The sequence below is a fragment of the Simochromis diagramma genome, unplaced genomic scaffold, assembly GCF_900408965.1.
Source record: "Simochromis diagramma unplaced genomic scaffold, fSimDia1.1 OVJJ01000038.1, whole genome shotgun sequence".
Classification (NCBI taxonomy): domain Eukaryota; kingdom Metazoa; phylum Chordata; class Actinopteri; order Cichliformes; family Cichlidae; genus Simochromis; species Simochromis diagramma.
Genome location: NW_024387105.1, coordinates 853593 through 877972, shown reverse-complemented (window position 1 = coordinate 877972; position 24380 = coordinate 853593). Strand labels below are relative to the sequence as shown.

At 51.2% G+C, this 24380-nt stretch overlaps 2 protein-coding genes and 1 long non-coding RNA gene across 6 annotated transcripts in view; 2 read left to right on the top strand and 1 right to left on the bottom strand.

The window, feature by feature from the left end:
- The first annotated feature begins 80 nt into the window (after positions 1-80).
- ogdha (oxoglutarate dehydrogenase a) overlaps positions 81-24380 on the top strand; it is a 31695-nt gene continuing 7395 nt past the window's right edge. The window contains exons 1-18 of one of the 3 annotated variants that reach the window (XM_040046670.1): positions 81-241; positions 3145-3521; positions 7299-7490; positions 9137-9239; positions 11399-11443; positions 17282-17397; positions 17612-17766; positions 18167-18313; positions 18663-18753; positions 18835-19014; positions 19244-19372; positions 19451-19630; positions 19793-19945; positions 20022-20124; positions 20254-20382; positions 20460-20610; positions 20835-20962; positions 21042-21059. In XM_040046670.1, the coding sequence (XP_039902604.1) occupies positions 3282-3521; positions 7299-7490; positions 9137-9239; positions 11399-11443; positions 17282-17397; positions 17612-17766; positions 18167-18313; positions 18663-18753; positions 18835-19014; positions 19244-19372; positions 19451-19630; positions 19793-19945; positions 20022-20124; positions 20254-20382; positions 20460-20610; positions 20835-20962; positions 21042-21059 (2260 nt within the window). In that variant the 5' untranslated portion in view covers positions 81-241; positions 3145-3281. Of the gene's footprint in view, positions 242-3144; positions 3522-7298; positions 7491-8689; positions 8784-9136; positions 9240-11398; positions 11444-17281; positions 17398-17611; positions 17767-18166; positions 18314-18662; positions 18754-18834; positions 19015-19243; positions 19373-19450; positions 19631-19792; positions 19946-20021; positions 20125-20253; positions 20383-20459; positions 20611-20834; positions 20963-21041; positions 21060-24380 lie in introns of all 3 variants that reach the window. The other 2 variants (XM_040046672.1, XM_040046671.1) reach the window with 2 other exon arrangements.
- The window catches only part of LOC120743125, a 16432-nt gene continuing 12257 nt past the window's right edge, over positions 20206-24380 (bottom strand). The window contains exons 2-3 of the long non-coding RNA XR_005698076.1: positions 22634-22641; positions 20206-20216 (exon numbers count right to left, since the gene is read on the bottom strand). This is a non-coding gene — a long non-coding RNA (uncharacterized LOC120743125). The remainder of the gene's footprint in view (positions 20217-22633; positions 22642-24380) is intronic.
- LOC120743122 (zinc finger MIZ domain-containing protein 2-like) lies at positions 21063-22946 on the top strand. 2 transcript variants are annotated; one of them, XM_040046677.1, is made up of 6 exons: positions 21063-21100; positions 21446-21688; positions 21778-21931; positions 22323-22445; positions 22530-22616; positions 22910-22946. In XM_040046677.1, the coding sequence occupies exons 1-5, from the start codon at positions 21086-21088 to the stop codon at positions 22538-22540; spliced, it is 546 nt and encodes a 181-aa protein (XP_039902611.1). In that variant the 5' UTR covers positions 21063-21085; the 3' UTR covers positions 22541-22616; positions 22910-22946. The 2 variants fall into 2 exon arrangements, with proteins under 2 accessions (XP_039902611.1, XP_039902610.1); XM_040046676.1 differs by having other exon boundaries at positions 22527-22616.

The window sequence follows — 24380 nt, the reverse complement described above, 5'->3', positions numbered from 1 at the left end:
TGAATGACTTTTTCCACAACAAACATTTAAATAAGTATAAAAAAAGATTCCTTGTTAGTGTATTTGTTTAGTTCCGTTTGTAGTTTTTCTACAGCGGGACCACGCCCCTTTCACTGTACGTGGTGACGTCAGCGCGGGCTCTGCTCCTGTGCTCAACACATCGAGCTGTCATCATTTTACCGGGAGAAGCGAAGGGCATCCGGGATACCGGCCGAGAGGGAGCCCAGCACTGTGCTTGGAGGTCAGTACCGGGCATTTAGGGGGGACGCTGGGCCGTGGGCGAGGACACGGTCCGACCTGCGGGCTCACTCGGGGGCGGGTTCCGGTTTTGATTCGTGGAAAATGAAAACCGTCAGGACGAATGCGAAGATGCCTTGTTAGCCTGCTAGCCGCGTGCTAGCTGCTACGGCCTTTTAAAGTAACCTTTGGAGCGAGGCCGTCCGTTTAAAGACTCCATAAGCGGAGCAAACGCCTCCACTGAATGCAAACACAGAAACTTATTCAGAATGAAACTGCTAATAGCTGTTAATTTAAAGCAGGGGCGTTTTGTGAAGCTAATCAGCTAATTATATAACGCGCCGCGTTAGCGCTGAAGCTAAGCGTGCAGCTAAGAGTTTGCGCAGTGAGAGCCGCTCCGTGTGGCGTCACACACAGCGGGTTTTAGCCATTATGCATTCAAAACAGATGATTTTACGATGTCTGGGGAACACGGCCAGGCATTTTCGGGAACTCATGACTCGTGAAAGGACAAAGTGATCGAATGTCCGGGTGGCCAATAGAGAAGTCTGGATTTCTCACAGGCAGCCAGTCAGGAGGCGCGGTAGGCAGGTAGTGGGCGGGTCCAGGCAGGGTTAAGGGGAAGGAGAGCAGGCTGGGAGTGGAGCCCCAACAAGGTCAAAACAAAGCAGAAAGTCCCGGTGGGGGGCGAGAGCAGGCCCGTGGGGGGCTGGGAGGTGACCCCGCCTCCCAGAAGGACACGGTTCCGGTTCTGTGACTGGGTTCTGAGAAGGCCTTGGAGAACTTTAACTCCTTGAGTTCTGTGAAGATCTGCAGAAGACTTCAGACTTGACCCTGTTCGCAGCGTCAGCACCGGTCAGAAGTATAAAGACACCCAGTGTGACACTGATCTCTGATCAGCAGTCGGCGGGATACATGCGGGTTTCCAGCATCTGTGCAGCTGTTTTAGGAAACGGCAGGAACAATATGACCTGCGTGAGTTACAGCTCACTGTTTTGCAAGTTGAAATAAAAGGCAACACCAGTTTAAAGGATTCCCATCAATCCAGAAAACTGCTGGGAGTCACATGACCAAAGAATTGAGATGTTCAACTTGCGAAGAAGAAAAACTCCCAGGATTGTAATAAATATACTTTAACTAGTTTGGTTTAATTATCTCAGGCAGAAAACATATATTGTTTTTCACAAGGTCATAGAAACAGGAAGTGCAGACTCTGCTCACTGTGTTGAGCTTACATTCACACTCTGCTCCGTTTTGAGCAGGACAAACCCTGCTGACCTTGCAGGACCTCTCTCAGGCCTGTTTTGTGGTGGAGTACCTATACGAGGCGAGGTACTTTGCTCTGGGGCGGGTATTGTTTGAGATATGAGCTCAGCAGTCACCAACACAGCCTACTGACCAATCAGATTTCTGGAAAAGAGCGTCACCCTTACTGGAAGATCCTCTGTGTAGACAGTCAGAGGGTCTGGTGTTCTCTTTATCTGATGGAAGAAACTCAGGAGGAGCTCTGCTGCTGCGTCCTGACCTCATCAACATGTAAACAGACTCTTTGTCCTCTCAGAGCATTTAATGCCAAAACTAAAGATTTTTAATTACCACGAGAGTGGCGAGAGGGTTTTAATCACAGGCGTCTGTTCAGTCACAATTTTACTGGTTTCCTTCCTGCTTTGGATAAACTTTATTAATCCGGCAGCTGTTTTCCAGTCTGACTGAGCAAAGCTCACACATTCATGCAGAGTTTTTAGGCCTTTACTCTCTCACACGCATGTGCATGTTTCTGATTGGTCAGAGGCTCCAAACTGTGTCTCTTTCATGTGAACACTGATAAACCTGTCATGTGACCCCGCCCCAGTGTGATTGATAGTTAGCGAGTGAAGCCAGATATGGAAAGATATCCTGGATACGTTGACCCTCATGCAGGCTCTCTGCTGGTTGGTGAAATTTAAAACAGCAGCTAAAAGTCAGACATGGTGTGAGGAGGCTGTGCGGTTTTTATCAATAATCAAACTGTAGTCGTTATTTCTGCAGTGTGTTGTTCTGCTGTGCTTCACAGAATTTCCTCAAATCAGGAACTTTAGACCTTTAAAGGAACAAAAGATCAGAGGCAGAGACCTCGGTGTTCTCGTAGTTTCACAGTGTTTACCTGGAGAAGGGTGAGATGGCACGTCTTGTGTGTGAAAACAGCAGGTCTGTTTTGAATAAACTTTATTGCAGGGGAACAAGGTGTTTTTGTTTTCCTTCTGCAAGTGTAGTCATGTGACTGGGCTGGCTGGCTCAGACAGCGACCTGCACAGAAAGTAAAAGCGTGCAATGCAGCGATCTTACAGGTCGTTCCTGGAGCGCGGCGTCGGCCTCTGATGTCAGGAAATGTTGCTCACATGTTTTGGACTGAAGTTCATGTCTGTGATTGGTCAGTGATCTGTGACCTGGCCCTGAGCCGGCTTCTCGGGGCCGATTCAGCCGGGCGCCACTGATTGCTGAGTGCAAAACCACCATTAGGTCATGTGACCGTTCCGCCTGATGTAAAGAGATCTTTAAGCACTTTTAACGTGTCTGTCAGGCTGTCAGAGCTCCAGCAGTCAGACTTGAAGCCTCTGTTCATAAGGAGGTGAAGTAAGTGCGAGTCTGACAACTGCTGTCTGTAAATCTGAACGTTAGCATCTTTAAATCCACTGTGCCGCATTTCTGAGGACGCCGTTTGTCAGGCGCCGCAGATCAGCCCTGACTCTGACATCGTGTTCCTCTGCAAACAGCAGCTCGAGTCGGCGCTCGCAGTGTTATTAGAAGCTCGTCAGACAGAAACCGCCATCGTTAAATCCTAAAGCACAGCTTTCTCTCACATCTCATTTGAATAAAGGTGACTGTGGTCTGGAGAACAGGGGCTAATTCTCTCTCTTCTTCTCTCAGTGGACTGACGTGGACGTCTGACTGCTTCCTGTTGTGGCACTGACCTGCTTTTTTTCTTCTGCGTCGTTGTGAGGTCGAGGACGTCCGGACTGTCGGACCGAAAGTCACCGCCGTGTGTGATACTTTAAGGACTGCTCATGCATCGTTTAAGGACTTGTGCGGCGCGGTTGCGTCCGCTCACCGCCTCGCAGGCGGCTCAGACTGTCGGCCAACAGCGGCCAATCACAGTCACCTCCACGGGTGGCAAAAGGACGTTTCAGCCAATCAGGTGTTACACAGCACCGGTGGCCTCGGAGCCGTTCCTGAATGGGACGAGCTCCAACTATGTGGAGGAGATGTACTACGCCTGGTTGGAAAATCCCAAGAGTGTTCATAAGGTAAGGAGCAGTGGAGCCCCTGCAGGTGTGGAGTGGTCAGTGCAGAGGTTGGTTTGATTTTACTGCTGGCAGCATCGATGCAGGACAAACCCTCCAAAGGACTTCAGCAGCATTTCAGTGTAATGGGACATAAACCCAGAACCCCGACAATCAGAAGTTAAAGGTTTGGTGATTTTGAACACATAAAAACAGCTGCACACGCAAAGCACCTGCACCGTTTCCACAGTGTTGATAGATTCCACACACAGAAAGAGTCCCACAAATTTAAACCCTAGTGGGAGTGTCCTTTAAGAGGGTCGTTGACCCACTGTTGAGCATGCGCCCCATCCCATGAGCCGAGGTGTGGAAAAGGGTGTGGGCCACTATCAGCAGAGGTTTCGGGTGAAACCATTGTGAGGCCCACGTCTTTCAAAATGATGAAGATAAAAGTTCAGGGCCCTCTAGCAGCCCCGGGTCAGACAGTTTTAGGCGCTCACGTACAGTTTTATATTTTTAAATATTAATATGATGTTTTATTTCACTTGAAATGTAAAAAATAATGTTCTGAAATAAAGAAAGTGTCAGTCTGCCGTCGCCCTGACTGAAACCGACTGAGCTGATACTTTCACTGCACATTTGTCTCCGTGTAAAACAAGCAGCTCTGTTTTTAGTGGCTAACGTGGAGGAAATGCTCGTGTTTACTGAGCCGTGCAGTAAACAAAGCATTTAAAGAATTTGCATGAAGCATTTTTAGAAATGTTCCATCATTTAAAACTACCATCACAGGTGGATCTTCTCTACAAGCATGCTTTCTTCTGATTGGCTGGATTCTGGAAGTACGGAGAAGGGCAACAACCACTCTTAGCGGGTTGTACGGTTTTTGTCAAAGATCACCGTATAAGGAGATCTGTGACGAGCTGATGTCAGCATGGCACGAGTAGAAACAAGTGGAAGTGAGTGTGTAGGGCAGGCTTGACAGGAAAAACTGCATCGTTAGCTCGCCGCTATTCGCATTATGTCGCTAAACTACTGAACGTTCGGGAAACGTTGGCCAAACCAGCAGTGGCACATTTCTTTATTTTCTCCCCGTACTTCATTTCCTGAGGGTTCGATGATAAACACGATAAAATGTGAGAAATGAGCAGAAGATTAAAATGTGATTGGTTGAAAACTGAAGAGAAGGGCGGGATTAGTGAGTGTGACGCTCCAGCTGGGTGGAACCTTTAAAGAACACGCCGTGCTTCCTTGTTAGTGACAAACATGGCTCGTTGTGTCGTGACGCACGGCGCTGGCGTTCACTGCTGGGAGGTCTCCATGAATGTCCTCCAAGAAACATGAACCACAGCGTTGGTGATTCACGTGTTCACGTCGTGTGCCACCGCTGTGTTGAATTACATATGTGCTTCTGATTGGCTGGTTCGGCCTGCAGTGAAACATCTCCTTCATGTTGTCGTGCAGCTGGTCCTGGTTCTGCTCGGGGACCCGTCCACCTCTGACGGAAAGCTGCTGCAAGATATCAAGGACACGAAGAACATGATACAGGAAGTGTGGGGCCTGCTGGTTAGCAGTAACAGAACTCTTTCAAAATAAGAGTGAAGCAAGTGTTTAGTGGGGAAACTCTTGAGGCTTCGATGAGTCAGATTAAACAAAAAAAAAGCTCAGATGAGTGTCGTGTGCACAAAAAGCTGCTGTGGGAAACAGTGGTGTGCATCTGTTTGTAATGATGATGCGTGTGTGTGTGTGTGTGTGTGTGTGTGTGTGTGTGCAAAAGTCTTGAGCCACTCATTTCTTTGTATTTTGTTTCCAAGGAGGCAGACGTTCTTTAAAGTGCTCTTGAGCAACAACTCTCCAGGTTTCTGAAGCTCTTTGTTGTTGGACACTGTAATGTGCTGTAGTGTGTTAGTGAAATGAGGCAAACTCAGAATAATAATATGTGGAGAATCATACAGGTTTTACTGCACAACAGGAACATGTGGAACATGCTGTTGTTGATATCTGGGACGAAGGACGAGCATTAAAATGTGTTTGCAGGCGTTTCCTCCTGTCCACATTCTGAAACACATTACAGCCACACTGACATGTTCAGTGTGCTCTGAGCACATGTGACCAGTCATGTGACAACATCCTGTTCAAGAGTAGCAGCTGTGTCAGGACGGCGCTTTAAAGGGTTTAAAGCAGGGGTAGGCAACTCCGGGCCTCGAGGGCCGGTGTCCTGCAGGTTTTAGATCCCACCCTGGGTTAACACACCTGAATCACATGATTAGTTCATTATCAGGCCTCTGGAGAACTTCAAGAAATGCTGAGGAGTTATTTAGCCCTTTAAATCAGCTGTGATGGATCATGGACACATCTGAAACCTCCAGGACACCGGCCCTCGAGGCCTGGAGTTGCCTACCCTGGTTTAAAGGGTCCGTTAGTGCTTAGAAAGTCTGAAATAAGCTCTGTGGAGACTCATGGAGACGGTGCGTTTCATTGATTTTAGCAGCAAAAACAAATAAGTACAGTATACCATCAGCGTTATGTAACAGCAGTGGTTCATCGGGATAATCAGTGACGTGGACTGTAGACTACAGGAGCCTGTGGGGGCAGTGTCACCTGTGTCACCTGTGTCACCTGCCAAGACTCGATGCTAAGAGGAGCGTAGCGCGAATGGCAAAGCAGCTGGATGGAAGAAAACGGAGTCAGAGATTTAAAAGTGAAAGAATTTCACAGGAAACTGAAGATACAGTGGGGCAAAAAAGTATTTAGTCAGCCACCGATTGTGCAAGTTCCCCCACCTAAAATGATGACAGAGGTCAGTAATTTGCACCAGAGGTACACTTCAACTGTGAGAGACAGAATGTGAAAAAAAAATCCATGAATCCACATGGTAGGATTTGTAAAGAATTTATTCGTAAATCAGGGTGGAAAATTAGTATTTGGTCACCTCAAACAAGGAAAGAAGGAGGGTTGTCCTCAAGAAGAGGACAACCCTCCCCCCCACACACACGTATTCTCATTTTGAAAGTGAGGACATCTAATTGACAACATCTCTTCCCGGTTTCTAACCCTCAGCCGAACTGTAACGCTGACACTGAAACCACATTTTGAGCCTCAAACTGGGGACGGACGCTTTGTCCCCACAAGTGACTGTTGGTCCCCACAAAGATATCTAAACAGGTGCACACACACTCCTCTTGGTACAGAGTGTGTGTGTGTGTGTGTGTGACATGTCACATCTGTTATGTAACGACCTGACACCGTGACCTTGCTGTTATTAGCTTAGCCTGCTAGCTGGACACAGGAAGTAAAGTGTACTGTGGGGCGGGTGCTCGCTGACGCAGAACAGCTGAAGTGTGTAAATCTGGACGCGCTCCACCTTGTGACTCAGCAGGCGTAACCCGCTGTGATGGCTTTAAAGCTTCTTGTGTGACTTCGTCAGTCTCACGCTGTGGAGGAGTCTGGTGTGTGTGTTTGGTCACCACGGAAACGGCATGATGTAGAGCAGAGCTCATTAAGGCCCTCTGACCTCCTGATGGTGAAACGGCGTGCCCTCAGATTCCCTCTTCCTTCATCGAAGCTTTGAGCGTCTCTGAGGTCAACCATCAAACGCCATAAATAATGCTGCGTCCATGTTTGACTCAGCACTGGTTATCTGTCGGTTAGCTGTTCTGACTCCACCCACCACAGGAAGTTCTCTTACTTATAGAGCACACACAGCAACAGCAGGCGCTGAGGTGCCTTCAGTGCAGTAAGATCAGGATCTCTGAGCCTTGTTCATGGCATCATCAACATCTTTCTCTTCTTCCTCTCCTGCAGTCGTGGGATGTGTTTTTCCGGAACGCCAACGCTGGCGCTCCTCCCGGCGCCGCCTACCAGTCTCCTCTGGGGCTGTCTGCAGCGTCCAGCCTCGTCGCCCCCCAGCTCTCCTCTCTGGTCGGAGCTCAGCCCAACGTGGAGAAGCTGGTGGAGGATCACCTGGCTGTGCAGTCGCTCATCAGGGCCTACCAGGTACACACACACAAACACGATCAATACATCCATAAGATTATTGAAAAGCCTGTGCTTGTCAGTGACCCCTGACCTTTGGCTACTGATAGAGTGAAGCCTGTGCTGTAAAATGTTTTCCTGTTTGTTCACCTGCTTATTGATGGCTGCTGTTTGTTGATGGAGACGTTGGTGTGGTGAGTTTAGGTCTTCACAGGTCACACAAACTCAGCCTGATCAATAATTGATGATCAGCATCCATCAGAGCCAAGTGTCGACAACATCCACAGTAGGGCTGGGCGATATGGCCTAAAATCCATATCACGGTGTAATTTGAAACATGTGCTTAAAGGATTTTAAGGCGCACTTAAAATCCTTTAATTTTCTCAAAAATCAACAGTGAGCCTTACGTATGAATTCTGGTTCTGCTTACTGACCTCGAACCGATTTTATGTGCTACACGGCGCTCAAACATCGGTCAAAAATGTTTTAGTGCGACTTTGCTTCAGGTCCCAAAGTCAAACGAACACTGAGAGTTAAACTGTCTAAATTCTTTCATCTTTAATAAAACGATCAGCGTTGCTGCTTTACCAGGTGTAACTATGAAGTTTAACATCCAGGCATCCATGAAAACAGGATTATTACATTTAACAGAGTTAGAAGTTAGCAGGAAGTTAGCAGGAAGTTAGCTCGCTAGCTTCCACCTAAGCATGATATAGCATGTTCTGACTGAGAGATTTCTGAAAGAATTCAAACGTACAGCTCTGCTGTCACTTCCAACATAAATGAAGACTTTAAACTAAACAGCAGTGACGTTTGTAGGGTTACTGAAGTTGGGCTAGCTGCTATATAATGATGTGCTACGTGACCGCTAGCAAAACAGCTATGTTAGCATAAACACAGTGAAGCTGGAGGATGAAAGCTAACACTTTTCCACTCGATAAAAGTTAACGTGAGGGTTCCTGATGGTTAGAGACAAATGCAATCACATGGCAGGATGCTGTAAACGGACCAAACTTCAGTCAGGAGAACAACAGATAATCCTTCCACAACACGAGGTTAGTCATTAATGTACTGCAACAACATGGGAAGTTCAAAGTGACTCTGCAGCAACAGGAAGTGCAGCCGGCTGGATTAAAGCCCGAATCCTGACCCTGACGTGACGCTGTCATAAGGACCTGTGAGGGCCTGAGCTTCCTGTTGTGGTGTGTGTGTGTGTTCAGGTGATGGGTCATCACAATGCCCACCTGGATCCACTGGGAATCAGCTGTGTGAATTTTGATGACGCTCCGGTGAATGCCGGCTTCCAGGATGTTGGTGAGAGCGCCGCAACTAAACCACCAAACAGACCGTGATGTTAACTTTGCTTTTCCCTCCCACCCGCCCTCTCTCCTCCTCCCACCCACCCTCCCCCCTCTCTCCTCCTCCCTCCCACCCACCCTCCCCCCTCTCTCCTCCTCCTCCTCTCTAACACTTCCTGCTTTTCCTAACTTTTCACCGTTTCTCCCGTTTCTGATTTCTTCCCTCCATCCTGCTTCTCATCTGCTCCGCTCTTCATCCTCTGTCTGTTATTTGGTTGCATCTCCTCCTCCTCCTCCTTCATCTCACCCTGTTCTCATCCCCCCCCTTCCTGCCCTGGGTGGGCTCTGTGCTGTTGTCACTTCCTGTAGATCCGAGGGCACCACGTGGCCCAGTTGGACCCCCTCGGCATCATGGACGCCGATCTGGACTCGTGTGTCCCCACTGACATTATCACGTCCTCCGACAAGCTGGGTGAGGAGCTGACCCTCAGAAATCGACCCCCTCTTCGTGTGTTCAGCGCTCCTCCTCGTTGGCTGGAGGAGTCTCTGAAACGTTATCGTACAGCAGAAGAAACTCTTCTGCTGTACGATAACGTTCTGTTCTTAAATCGAGCTCTGTTTCAGGATTTTTATTCTTTGTCTAAACAGAGTCGTTCTTCCTCATCTAACATCTGAAGACCTTCGTTCTGTGATGAAGGTCCGAGAATTAACCTCAAATCATTTCAGTGTTTCCCACACGGAGACGTGAGGAGAGACCGCACGGCTGTGCTGACGTGAACGTTAGTGCCAGTTTATTCATCACAGTCTGGATCATCACATGTTTGTGACACTTGTGATCATTTAAGTTCATTTAACAAACAAACTAAACGTTATTTTTTTGTTATTTTAGTTTAAATATGATATTTTAATTAAAACGAAGAGCTTAAGGCTGTAACCCTCAAACTGTGACACGGGTTCTGATCATGTGGTTCACAGTGAGGCTGCAGCGCTGTTACTCTGTAATAAACAGCATTTACCAGATCAGAGGTTCAGTCCTGCGTCTGTGTAAACTCTCGGTGGTGGTGTGTAGTCGCAGTCTCTCCTCCACGCTCTGTTGAAGTGTGGATGGTTTTCTTCAGTTTGTGGGAAACACTGAAAACATTGACACAATCCTAATCCCGACTTTAAAATCTGGATGATTCTCTGAGATCTAAAAAGCCTGACTGAAGGTGTTTTTAATGAAAGGGGAACGTCCTTTTTCCTGAAGGTGATTACGTCCCCGCCGAGGACCGAAAGCTTTCTCAGGGCCTCTGTAGAAAACGTCCTGATTCGGTGTGGCTCCAGGAGGCCTGGCGGTAACCGGCTTCACTGCCTCAGACCTCACGCTCAGACTCGGAGCTCCTCTCCGCTGGAAAACGCGATCGGCATTAGTGATGCAGCAGGATGAAGCCTTTAATGGTTCTCAGCCGCCTGAGTCCGTTTCTGTTGGACGCGAGTCGCCCATCGTTGACTCCACGTGGAGTCGTAGGATATCTGGAACTGTGGCGCAGCTTTTACTTTGAAGGGCAGCATTCTCGGTTTCCTGTTTGGGCCGCAGCAATCTGTTGGAGACCAGAACAATCAGCGGCCTGCTCGCGCTCGCTTCGTTTAGACTCACCACAGCGGGCCGTGTAGAAACGGCGTGGATGATGACACTCGTTTATTAAAGCTTCTGATTCAAACCGAGCGACCCGCGAGCTGTCCGAGCGTTTCATCCACGCACGCGTTCATGGAGCCCAGTGTGAACACGAGACCTGCCAAAGATCACAGAATCTTTCTGAAGATGAAAAACGCGGCGTCGGAGTCTCTGGGCAGCGGCGGGCTGCTGCTGTAGTTTAGCTTCTGCTGCGTGACGCTGGGCTGTGCACCACGTTAGCCAGAGCGCTCCTCCACTGCTAATCCTGCTCAGATCTTTTCCTGCAAGTTTGAACCTGAAACCCCGCCAAGATGACCGTGAGTCTAAGACGCTCCGTCTCAGAGCTCTTCCTCGTCTTCCTCTCAGGACATTTATTAAATAACAGCAGTCCTGGTTCCAGGTGCTTTTAAACCACCACAGAGGAAGACGAGGATAAAGCAGTACTTCCTGTTTGTTCGCAGTCTGTTGCTAACGGCTCATTAACGTTCAGCTTCGGCTTCAATCTGTGTCGTCAGAAACAGGAAACAGGAAGTCAAAGATCAAAGGTTTGTGGCTTCGCCTCACTGTCTGCGGCTAAATAAACCCCTGAAGCTGTGACTCCACCCACTGTTACACATCAGGACACGCCCCCTCTCGAGCTGCTCTGTGTGCCATGTTCAGTTTGTTGTATTAGCGCTCCCAGGAAGTAGTCCGTCTGAAGGTGACCTGAATGGCCTCGGTGTGGGACGGCTGTGGCGACGCTGTTTAACCTTAGCATGGCGCTACATGTGTCTCTCCTTCTCCACTGCTCCTTCTTCTTCTTTGATCGCGGGGTCAGATGGTGGTGGAGACGCGAGATGCGGGGCGGCTGCTGCGCTGATGAGGCTGTAGGCCGGTGTGGTGGTGTTGGTGCTGGTGGTGTGTAAAGGGGGTTGCAGGTCATTAATGGTGTCCGGGTGTCTCTTCCCTTTGCTGCCCCCTGCTGGTGACCCGTCCAGACGTGGCTGTGTTCAAGGAGAGGCTGCACATTCTCACGGTCGGAGGTACGAGAACCAGCACTGCTGTGAAGTCAGTAGTTGATCTTTAGTGGAGTTTGTCAGTGCAGTAGTTTGAAGGAAACATCTGCAGGAGCTGAAAGCATCAACGCAGCAGACGGCGGGCTCCTGAGCTCCTGCAGAGGGTGCCGCAGCGCCGCGGAGAGATTTCATCTGGTTCAGCATCTGATTCTGTCTTTGTGCAGGAGTTGAAGCACATTTGTGACCTTGCAGCGGTTTAACCAAACTGGAAGCATGTTCACATGTGCAGCTGCAGTCCTCAGATCCTCTCACCAGCCCCACGCTCACCTGGCCAGAGTGTACCTGCAGGCCTGTGTTGGGCAGTAATGTGCACCCAGACAAATGTATAAATAATCACATGATTAGAGGGATATGTCTTCATGAAGCAGAGTATAAACTGTAATTTTATGTCTCAGTTTATCACTTTCACCTGCTGCTGTAGTTTCAGTAAATGTGACATCAGTTTTGTTTTTTAGAAAGAAAGCGAGCATCAACAGGTGAGACGGGAAAATAAAAATCGTGCAGACGGTCACGCCGACAGCATCGTCTGCCTGAAATGTCTCAGACTCTGCTGCTTCTTTACTCCTGTGGATTCTGTCTCAGTGGGCTGAACCACGGTGAAATCTCCCTGTAGCCTGAGCAGCACACAGGAAACACTGAGAGGAAGTTCATCCCGTCTGACTCGACAGGCTCCGCCTCCTCTCAGGGTCCCCTGTGCTCAGCTTTGTTAGCTGCTGCTAGCGTGCTGACCCCCGCTCTGTCCCACAGTTCACCGTTATGTTCATTAGTGTCTGGGCCTGACTCTGAATGTGCTCTGAACTATGGCTTGATGCATGCTCCATCATCCAGGTAAGGAAATCCCAAAAAGTTGTCCTCAGATGCAGATGTGTCCACGTGGATTAAACATATTTATATACTGGTTATTAATAAAAGCAGGCTGTTGTTACTGGGCAGCTCCTCCCTGCTGGCAGATGTCACTGTTCACAGTTTAACAGGTAACTGAAGCTCACCTCCTGCACAGACTACAGTGATGTTCAGCGATGCTGAAAATTAAGGCAAACCCTGAAAGAAGCAACGCGGTAGTTCCTCCAGCATCCAGCCGGGGCAGCAGCGAGTCAGTCCCAATGTTAAACGTGTCCAGCAGCCTGAGACACAAACTCTGTGGATAATTGGGTCGGGATGATGTTACAGCTCACATTAGCATTAAAGGTTGTTTTTTTTAGGGGCGTGGCCTCCTTTTGTAGCTGCTAGGTGTCTGCTAGGCTAATCCATAGCTTTCATGTGATGTCAGATCTACTGGGATACGCCCGCCTGGCCGCTCAGAGTACGGCACAAATGTGCGCGCACACCTTTCCTAACCCCGCCTGACAGGTAGTTTGTTTAAGCTAGCTATGTAGCGCTTTGCATCAGTTATCCGTCCAGATGAAAAATACATGTCGCACGTCGAAAGAGTTCATCCAGTCAGCAGTGAGCAATGTTCTACAACAGACATGGTGCTCAGGGGGAGGGGCTTAGATAAAGCTGCCCTGTTTAGTGACATCAGATTACCAATAACATGGCTGCTGTGAGCTCACTGTACTAACAGACCGTCTAAGAAGACTGAGCTGCAGTTTCAGTGAGTGAAGTTCTGGGATATTTGGGTGTTATTGATTAGCAGGGGTGTGTGTGATGTCACAGATCTGCCATACTGTCCTTGTAGACGCAGCTGGTTATGAATCTGTAAATGTACTGCAGTGACGTCTGGATCTGTCTTTGGGGCGTCTGACATCTAGGGCTGCCACAGACGATTATTTTGATAGTCGACTAGTCACCGATTATTTTTGCGATTAGTCGACTAATCAGATCATCATCCATTGGACGTAAAACGTACAGCTTATTGCACCAGCAGCATCTGCTCTTATATAACTATCATTAGCTTACAGCTTTAAGTGTTTAAGGTCTGTGCTAACTAACAATAAAGACAAGATGATAGTTTATTAAATTTTAATGAAATTTGCAGATTGTTTCGGTGAAGTTTAATAAACTCCTTGCTATCTAAAATATAACAGGACACCGGAGTATATCTGGAGTATCTCACACTTCTGATGATCAGCTGTCTGCTTGACGTTTATTCAGCTGTGTAAAAACTATAACTTTAATCTCAGCCAAACCGATTTACTCAGGAACAAATAAAATACTGAAAAAAGACAAACAATAACATGTTTAAGTTATCTAAGTGACTCATATATCATGTTTAACCTGAGTAGACAAAGACGGCGGTGGGTTTGAAAACGATTTGCCGGGAGTCCGGTGTTCTCACGGCTCTAGTGAGCCTTGCCCCCGGCTAGCTATCGAGCTAGTGGGTAACAGACGTCTCCGAAAACGTCGGAGCGCTTTTGAAAATATGTGGTGTCTTGATAAACTGAGCAGATATTTGAGGTTTACACAGCTACATTCTCCATGAAAATATGTTAAACGTTTATTTTGTGACCCAGAAAGAATAATAAGAGTAACATTAAAACTAACTAGCTGCCGCCATTGTTGGAAACTGAGCTGGGCCGCGCTATGAATTCTGGGACACAGCTTCTTCTTCTTCGGGGTTTAACGGCAGCTGGCATCCTTGTACATGCAGTGCTGCCATCTTCTGTTTCAGTCCGTTATTACACTCTTAAATCCTGCTACTTATTCCTGTGTCTTTTGGGATCTTACAAAGCTTCAAACGATGGGTCGACTATTAAATCAGTCGTCGACGATTTTTACATTCGACTAATCGTGGCAGCCCTACTGATATCTGAGCACTGACGCTGCTTCACGTCGTGTAATGTCAGTGACCTCGCGCGTGTTTCAGCACAGTGCGTCGATCCCTTTTCCTCAAGTTTAGCTTCATGTTTTTGGACAGAAGCATGAAAAAAATGTTACTGAGCCCCAAATCGAGGCTGGGAGGAGAAAATGTTCCGCCTGTGTGTTCCAGCCCTGTCACCAGGTTCAAAGCGGACCTGAAACAGAATATATCAGTCAGACTGTCTCAGCAGGACAACTGCACAGAGCAGCAAGAAGCTGTGCGTAAACTGCCCGCTGGTGCTCCACAGGTCACACTGGTCTGAGTCCAGCTGTTACTGTCACAGAGGGCAGGGACTGAGCACTGACCTCAGGACAGAGCCTCTGTTTTTACTCGAGAACAAAGACGTCAGAGGTGCTTTGTAAAAAACAACCTCAGCATGTTTCATCTGAGCTGCAGCTCCAGATGTTTCACTGAGGTCAGTTCAGCAGCTGTCTGAGGTTTGTTCCTCAAAACATGAAAGATCCTGAAACAGACGTCAGGGTGGCCACACACACTCAGACCTGCACACATGGGGCAGCATTACATCTACTCCATCTACACACAGTCCCCGCTTTAAAGTAATAAACTGCTGTCAGTACAAAAGCAATGACAGGCTGTGATTAGCGCCCCCATGAGGCTGAAATGTTTAGAAAGAGAAAACGGGTGGATGAAAAGGGAGTTCAGTCCAGGAGGGCACGACACACACGGTTACTACAGACCAACGGTCGCACAGACGGACAGAAATGCTTACAGACTCAGGAGAAGGCAGACGCTCGTCTGAGGCTGCTGGAGCCAGGGCACGATGTCCATAGCTGAGCTGTGGGGGGCGCTGGTGGTGGTCTGTGGGGGCGCTGGTGGTGGTCTGTGGGGGCGCTGGTGGTGGTCTGTAGGGGGCGCTGGTGGTGGTCTGTGGGGGCGCTGGTGGTGATCTGTGGGGGCGCTGGTGGTGATCTGTGGGGCGCTGTTGGGGCGCTGGTGGTGGTCTGCAGGAGCTGTCAGCCGAGCGTCCATGGGGACATCCTGCTTTGCTATGTGAGGTAGATTGAGCCTTTTGAGTGGCTCCTTTGCATGTGTGCGGGTTCTCTGATTGGCTGAGCCTGAAGTGAGACTGCAGGCAGGACGAGTGCTCAAAGAGACGCTCCTCCAACTTCATCACACCTCCTCCCCTAACGTCCCAGAATCAGTTTAAAGTCAAATGATCCCGTTCTGTCATCACTGCTTCTTCAGCTTATCGCTGTGCTGACGTGGAGTTTCGTATCGGAGACCAGCGCCGACACGCAGGTCATCAGAAACGCTCCTGGTGTTTCTGTTTCGGAGCACAGGAGCTCGGAGATCCTCACAAACCCCACGGAGTCCGAGTTTGAAACTGTCTCATTATATTATTATATCTGATCACGTTAATCAATGATGACATCCTGAAGGTTTCAGCCCCGAGGCTTCATATTGCAAGGTAGACTCTACAATAATACAATCATGTGACCCCGTATGAGCAAGCACTTAGGCGACCGTAGGAAGGAAGAACTCCCTTTTAACTTCCATGTTTTCCCCGCTTCAGTGACGGCGTTTGACCCAGAGTCTGTGAGCTTGTGTATTTGAGAATAGCAGCTGTGCAGCGTTCGGCTGCTGCAGGAAGTCACCCGTGTTACAGCATGTTGAAGCGACGCCCACAGACGTGAGGGTCAGTAACAGTTCATCAACCTGACGAGTGGCGTGCGGCGCGACCAGCCGGCTGTGACCACAGGATCAGCTCTGAATGGGTCTCGCTGCACTAATGAATCAAATGCACCCTTTCCTGTACAGCGCCGTGTTTTTACTCACGCCTCAGTCAGCTCGCGCTCCAATAGTTTCCTACGCTCACGTCTGCACGCCGCAGCAGGTCTGACCGTCACACGGCGAGCGTTTGTTAGGAAGCAGTGTGAAACGGTATTCACGTCCTTATGATTCAAACAGACGTCCTGCAGGTTCAGGTGGAGAAACCTGCGGCGCCTCAGTGGACTGAAGCTGCTGTTCTTGTGATGGTGCTGGAGCAGCAGCGATGATGATGATGAAGGCGGTCTGTCGAGCTTTCAGGCTGCTGATTGGTCTAAACTGTCGAGGCTAACGACTTATTTTATTTGTTTTGGACCCACAACACCTCCTCCACCTCTGCTGTCCTAAAACCATTAAAACCTCCACTACTCTAATGCCACCTCCTCCCCCTGCTCCTCCTCATCCCCCTCCTCCTCATCCCCCCTCCTCTTCATGCCCCCTGCTCCTCCTCATCCCCCCTCCTCCCCCTGCTCCTCCGCATTCCTCCTCCTCCCCCCTCCTCCCCCTGCTCCTCCTCATCCCCCCTCTTACCCCTGCTCCTCTTCATCCCCCTCCTCCCCCTGCTCCTCTTCATCTCCCCTCTTACCCCTGCTCCTCCTCATCCCCCTCCTCCCCCTGCTCCTCCTCATCCCCGCTCCTCCCCCTGCTCCTCATCCCCCCTCCTCCCGCTGCTCCTCCTCACCCCCCCTCTTACCCCTGCTCCTCCTCATCGCCCCTCCTCCCCCTGCTCCTCTTCATCTCCCCTCTTACCCCTGCTCCTCCTCATCCCCCTCTTACCCCTGCTCCTCCTCATCCCCCCTCCTCCCCCTGCTCCTCCTCATCCCCCCTCCTCCCGCTGCTCCTCCTCACCCCCCCTCTTACCCCTGCTCCTCCTCATCGCCCCTCCTCCCCCTGCTCCTCCTCATCCCCCCTCCTTACCCCTGCTCCTCCTCCTCCCCCCTCCTCCCCCTGCTCCTCCTCATTCCACCTCCTCCCCCTGCTCCTCCTCCTCCCCCCTCCTCCCCCTGCTCCTCTTCATCTCCCCTCTTACCCCCCTGCTCCTCCTCCTCCCCCTCCTGCATGTGTAAATCTCCCCCTTTCTGTTGATTAAAACTTGTCTTCATCACTAACTCCTTGTGCACGTTTTTCTGTCTCACCTCTTCTCCTCCCTTCTTTCTCCTCGTTCTCCTGCTCCTCCCCCTCCCCTCTTGCTCCGTGGTGCTTCATGGGACTTGTAGGCTTCTACGGTCTGGAGGAGTCGGACCTGGAAAAAGTGTTCCGGCTTCCCACCACCACCTTCATCGGCGGCTCGGAGAGCGTGCTGCCGCTGAAGGAGATCATCCGCCGGCTGGAGGTGAACGCACACACACAGACACACACAGACACACACAGGCACACAGACACACAGACACACACAGGCACACAGACACACACAGACACACACAGGCACACACACACACACACACACAGGAAGTGGAAATGAGCAGTTGAAATGTTTTACAGGCAAATTATTCAGGACAATGACTGTGTGTCTGTGTGTGTGCGTGTGTGTGTCTGTGTCGGTGCAGATGGCGTACTGTCAGCACATCGGGGTGGAGTTCATGTTCATCAACGACCTGGATCAGTGTCAGTGGATCAGGCAGAAGTTTGAGACTCCGGGCGTGATGCAGTTCACTCTGGAGGAGAAGCGGACGCTGCTGGCCCGCATGGTCCGCTCCACCAGGTCAGAACCCCCACACACTCAGGTCCCTCACGCAGATTCATCCACACACTGATTTTATAAGCTGGAGCAGGAGGGCGGAGCCACAGAAGACCCAAAGATGAACCCTGAGGTACGTCAGCATCGTAAACCACCACGAGCCGTTTCTGACAGCTCGTGGTGGTTTTACCCGCAGCGAAACTCAAGCCCGCCACTTCAGTCACCTCAGCTTTCTGAGAAACAGAAGCTCAGTGCTCTGGTGTTTCAGTCATAACCAGTTTGATCCTCACGCTGGTCCCATCGATGGGATGTCTGCTGTGAAATCTCCCACTCCAACACGGAGTCGTTGGGAAACACGGTGCGGCTGCAATAAGCGAATCTGCAGTCTGCGTTGGGAATAATCGGCGTGTTTACCTGTGTTCAGGTTTGAGGAGTTCCTGCAGAAGAAGTGGTCTGCAGAGAAGCGCTTCGGCCTGGAGGGCTGCGAGTCTCTGATCCCCGCCCTGAAGACCATCATCGACAAGTCGTCTGAGAACGGCGTGGAGAACGTCATCATGGGAATGCCCCACAGGTACAACTACACGCTGCTGTTCTCTGTTACCCGACCGCACGCACGCCGCTCCACAGTCGATGACACCTGCGTGATGTCATCAGAAAGGAGGCAGCAGCTTCCAGGAGAAATCTGCATCCAATCAGCGAGTTTGATGGCGTCAGCGCTCCTCAAGGTTACAAAAGCAGCAGCCCGACAGTGACGCACTGAAGACAGGAGTCGGAGCACAAACATGTTGAAATGTTTGCTTTTAATTTTAATGTATTTCTGCTTCAGTCAAAGACGACAGAGTAAATAAATACAGGCTCAGCTCACACCTGTGTGAAGACGAACGCCGCGAGCGCGCTGTGATGGCCTCTGTGTCTTTCAGGGGTCGTCTCAACGTCCTGGCCAACGTGATCCGGAAAGAGCTGGAGCAGATCTTCTGTCAGTTCGACTCCAAACTGGAAGCAGCTGATGAGGTCGCTGTTTTTACTGCTGTTTGTTCGTTTACTCTCGATTTTCTTTCCCCGTCTGATCCAACCTGTCGTGGTTGTCCTCAGGGCTCCGGCGACGTGAAGTACCACCTGGGGATGTACCATCGCCGCATCAACCGCGTGACGGACAGGAACATCACGCTGTCTCTGGTAGCAAACCCGTCTCACCTGGAGGCCGTGGACCCCGTGGTTCAGGGAAAGACCAAAGCTGACCAGTTCTACTGCGGGGACACAGACGGGAAAAGAGTAAGTCTGGCGGAAGTACTCGGATACTTTATAGTAGTGATACTGCACTGTGGAGATACTGTTACAGGTCCAGGTAGTTTTTCTAGCTCAGAGCAGACTCGACCTTCAGGTAAACAGCGCAGGCTCATTTTTTTTCCTGGAAACTGTTGGAGGTGTTTCTGTGCAGGACGAGCTTTCGACCAATCACAGACTGACAAAGTGTCATTAAGTTCATGTGTTCTCTGCGCAGGTGATGTCCATCCTGCTGCACGGAGACGCCGCGTTCGCCGGTCAGGGCATCGTCTATGAGACCTTCCACCTGTCCGACCTGCCGTCCTACACCACGCACGGCACCGTGCACGTCGTGGTCAACAACCAGGTAACGCCACAAAGAAACGGACCGTGAGCCGCTAACGCAGACCGCCGTGCAAACACCTCTCTGTCGTTGTGTCTGCAGATCGGCTTCACCACCGACCCTCGCATGGCCCGCTCCTCGCCGTACCCCACAGACGTGGCTCGTGTCGTCAACGCTCCCATCTTCCACGTGAACGCCGACGACCCCGAAGCCGTCATCTACGTCTGCAAGGTGGCGGCTGAGTGGAGAGCCACCTTCCACAAAGATGTCGTGGTCGACCTGGTCAGTAAAAACGCAGACAAACACTCTCTGACACGAAGCTTTCAAAGCTGATCGCCGACATCTGGAGTTTGCTCCCACCTGTTCACACAGCTGGAAACAGTCTTTACAGTGTGTGTGTGTGTGTGTGTGTGTGTGTGTGTGCGTGCGTGCGTGCGTGTGCAGGTGTGTTACCGTCGGATGGGTCATAACGAGATGGACGAGCCGATGTTCACTCAGCCGCTGATGTACAAACAGATCAAGAAGCAGAAGCCGGTCCTGCAGAAATACGCCGAGAAGCTGATCGCAGAGGGAGCCGTGAGCCGGCAGGAGTATGAGGTAGGACTCGCCCACCAGGCGAATCCTGCTTACAGGTCACCGTGATGTCACTTCCTGAACGTTTGTCTGTTTGCAGGAGGAGATCGCCAAGTACGATAAGATCTGCGAGGAGGCATACGCTCGCTCCAAGGACGAGAAGATCCTGCACATCAAGCACTGGCTGGACTCCCCGTGGCCCGGTGAGAGGGCGAGGAGGCGGGGTCGAGTCGCTGTCAGCTTCCTGATCGCACAGATTCAACTCTCAGGACGTTGTTTTCACTCTGGCGTTCAGCTCCAGACTGTTAACCCTTTAAACTCGCTGTTTTCAGGTTTTTTCACCCTGGACGGTCAACCAAAGTCGATGAGCTGCCCCTCCACCGGCCTGACCGAAGACAACCTGAACCACATCGGACAGGCGGCCTCGTCCGTCCCCGTGGAGGACTTCACCATCCACGGAGGTCGAGAACGGCACCGCTTTCTGACCCGGCAAACGGGAACGAAGACGTTCAGCTGACGCTGTCGTTTCTCGCCGCAGGTCTGAGCCGAATCCTGAAGGGCCGCGCCGAGATGGTGAAGAACCGGATGGTGGACTGGGCCCTGGGCGAGTACATGGCCTTCGGATCGCTGCTGAAAGAGGGGATCCACATCAGGCTGTCGGGGCAGGACGTGGAGCGCGGGACCTTCAGGTAAACCTGTAGGCGTGTCTTGCAGCGGCATGTGACACACAAAGCAGAGAGAGCTAAAGAAGCGAAAAACCACGACACAAAATAAACTGATGGCGTGACGTCAGGAGGAGACGAGCGGCTCGGAAAACGCCCCCGATCGTCTCGGTCTGCTCGTCTTGACGCCGTTAGCAAGTTAGCGCAGAGCGCGGGTGGTTGACGGGTGTCCTCTGTGTGTCCCCTCACAGCCACCGTCACCACGTCCTCCACGACCAGAACGTGGACAAGAGGACCTGCATCCCCATGAACCACCTGTCCCCGGACCAGGCGCCGTACACAGTCTGCAACAGCTCGCTGTCCGAGTACGGTGTGCTCGGTCAGTCCTCGCTCTCCACAGATGATGCGTCATCGATGGCGTCTGTGTTTTTGCCTGATGGTTGTTTCTGCGTCTGCAGGCTTCGAGCTGGGATTCGCCATCCAGGAGAAACAAAACCAGGAGATGAACTATGGACAGGTGAGCAGAAGCATGAGGTCACTGGGCGTCTGTGTGCTGCCCACCTGGGTTAGAGCTCCCTCTGCTGGTCCACTCGTGCAGGTGAATAAACAGAAAAACACTGTCACAGAAACGCTTTGGGAGGGACGAGGTCTCAAAGAGAGGTGGAGGTGTGTTTGGTGACGGGGTCGAGTTTAAACCTGAGGTCGGTGCTGGCGGCACCGGAGCACGACGCCTCTGCTCCAGCACAGTCCAGATTTGTCCTCTGTCAGCAGACAACCAGTATTTCCTCACTTTTAGCCGAACTTGTGCTGAGGACACCTGTTTGATGACATCACTGATAAATTTGTCGTGGTTTTTTCCCAGATGGGTGGTCCAGCCTACAATAACCAGTTCATGGCCCACTCCGGCCCCCGCGGCCCTCCTGGCATGGCTCCTGGAGGTATGGGCCCAGGTCCAGGCCCCGCCAGAGGTCCCCCTTCAATGGGCCCCATGTACGGACCAGGAGGGGGCCCGCAGAGGGTCCCCCAGCACCCAAACTACGGCCCTGGACCACAGCAGGGACACCTGAGGCCCCCGCAGGGCCTCAAACGACCATACAGCTCAGAGGTGAGGCTCGGGAGTCCGTGCTGCTGACCCTCAGGTTACTGTGTCAGTGAGTGAATTCACACCTGTGTCCACACCTTTCCCGCCCTCAGTCCTTCCCGGGAATGTCCCAGCAGTATGGCGTTCCCGTCGGTTCCAGTGTGAACGTCATGCCGGGTCCCGGAGGTGGCGGTGGATCCATGCCTGGTTCAGCTGGAGGCGGTCACGGTGGCCCCTACTCGGGCCCCAACATGCAGTACCACCCAGGTAGGACGCTGTTAGTTTCACAGGTCAGTCTAACGAGAACCCACCCCTGCCACTCCTGACAGGACAGGAAGTGACCTCAGCCTGGTCAGGTTTGTAAGGCTGGTCTGACGACAGGTGTAAACTGTGTGCAGGTGCTGGGTCCTCGTACCTGCCCACGCCACAGTAAAGCTCACAGGGAACGCTGGAGCAGAACGGGCCTGGGAAGTGTTTGTTTTCTTTGGTGTTGTTTTACATGGTTCCTGAAGTTTAACGTCACATGACGCCATCAAACAGGATTAACTGCACCCTGTCTGCAGGTGGTGTGAGGTGGAGGTTTCACCACAGCTGATGATGGGAAAGCAGACCTCGTGTTCTGATTATTCAGGTGTGCTTTCTCCTCGTCTTCCTGCAGGTCCCGCTGGTCCAGGTCCCGCCCCGCCACGGTCTGGCTCCTCCCCCTCCTATCAGAGCCATAAAATGCCCCTCCCACCTCAGTACCCCCCCCTCTGGACCCCCCAGTTCGCAGTACTACAAGGTGAGCAGCTATAACGGTGTTGTTGGAGCGATGGAGTCCTGAGTGCCGTCACCTGTTGATTAACAGCTGATGTTTGTGCAGCAGGACCAGTTTAACGGGCAGGGCGGCTTAAACACTCTGACAGCAGGGGGCGCCGGAGGAGTGTACAACTCCTTCAACCAGCCATCAGGGGTAAGGAGCGCGCACACACGTGTGTCTGTGTTCGTTGCGAGTGTTTGCCTGATTTGGCTCCTCCCTCTTTAACACAGCTTTCTTCTTATTAGCTGCCCCTCCTTAATAATGAGTGGGTGGGGCTTTTATCCCCGCCTCTGTGACGTCATATAGACCCCTGTGTTAACCTGAGTGTTGGTGCACACACATAATCAGAAACACACAGAGCAGGAGACATGTGACAGGAAGTGAGGGCGCACATGCTGAAATAAGGTTTTTGTGTTTTCTGTCGTCTCTCCGGCGCCGTCTGTTAGCCGGGGCGAGGGTTGCCAGGTTACCCCTCTTCTCCGGTTCCGGGAAACCCAACACCTCCCGTCACCCCCAGCAGCTCCATGGCTCCGCCCTACATGTCGCCTGGCAGCGGTGACGTCAAGCCGACGCCTTCTCCCTTCCTGCCTGACATCAAACCCAACATAGCTGGCCTGGCCCCTCCCCCGCCGACAGGTACACACACACACGATCATCGATTAGAACCAGCTGCTTGAGTCAAACTGAGGTCATGAATGAAATGAAGCTCTTTATCCGAGGGAAATATTCTGATTAGTCCACCATAATAAACAGATTAACATCATTTGGTTTCATAATCAAAGCTGATTTCAATAATCTTCAATAACAATAATCAATCAATAATGTTTCATGATCAGTCAGGTCTTGAGATTATCAGGAAAATGTTCCAAATTTTGTTTGTGAAATAACCTGATTATTTTTGTCCCACTGATTCAAAGTCAATGTGCAGGTGTGTGACCGATGACTTCCTGTTTACAGGTAACCCTAGCGACGACCTGCGGCTGACCTTCCCAGTGAGAGATGGCGTGGTCCTGGAGCCCTTCAGATTAGAGCACAACCTGGCCGTCAGCAACCACGTCTTCCAGCTGAGAGAGTCCGTCTACAAAACACTCATCATGAGGTGCGCGCACACACGCACGCACACACACGCACACGCACACACGCGCACACACGCACACGCACACACGCGCGCACACGCACACACACGCACACACACACCTTCATTTTAAAGGTGTATCAGTAACTGCTTCCTTCAGAGAGCTTATTTATTTTCTCTGTGTGTGTGTGTGTGTGTGTGTGTGTGTGTGTGTGTGTGTGTGTCAGGCCTGACCTGGAGCTCCAGTTTAAGTGTTACCACCACGAGGATCGACAGATGAACACCAACTGGCCCGCCTCTGTCCAGGTGTGACCTCCTTACAGCTTCACCTTTGTGTTGATGAGTTTGGAGAAAACGGAGAATATTTCCACCGTGTGCTCCACGGTGACGTCCTCGAAGGTCAAAGGTTAATGAGCACGATCACTAAGCTGCTCCTTCGTCCTCCTCAGGTGAGCGTGAACGCGACTCCTCTCACCATCGAGCGAGGCGACAACAAAACTTCCCATAAGCCTTTGTACCTGAAACACGTGTGTCAGCCGGGCAGGAACACCATCCAGATCACCGTCACCGCCTGCTGCTGCGTAAGGACACACACACACACACACACTCACACACACTCACACACACACACACACACCCCACCACACACCACACCCCACACTCACACAACACACACACACACACACTTCACACACCCTCCACTCACAGCACACTCACAGCACACACACCACACACACACGCGACACCACGCACACACCCCACACACAACACACACACGCCCACACGCAGCACCCACACACACACACACCACACCACACCGCACACCACACACGCACACACCA

Coding starts and splice junctions, on each gene's coding strand:
- LOC120743122 (XM_040046676.1), top strand. Junction 21,689..21,777: donor AACGACCATACAGCTCAGAG/GTGAGGCTCGGG, acceptor TCCCGCCCTCAG/TCCTTCCCGGGAATGTCCCA. Junction 21,932..22,322: donor CAACATGCAGTACCACCCAG/GTAGGACGCTGT, acceptor GTCTTCCTGCAG/GTCCCGCTGGTCCAGGTCCC.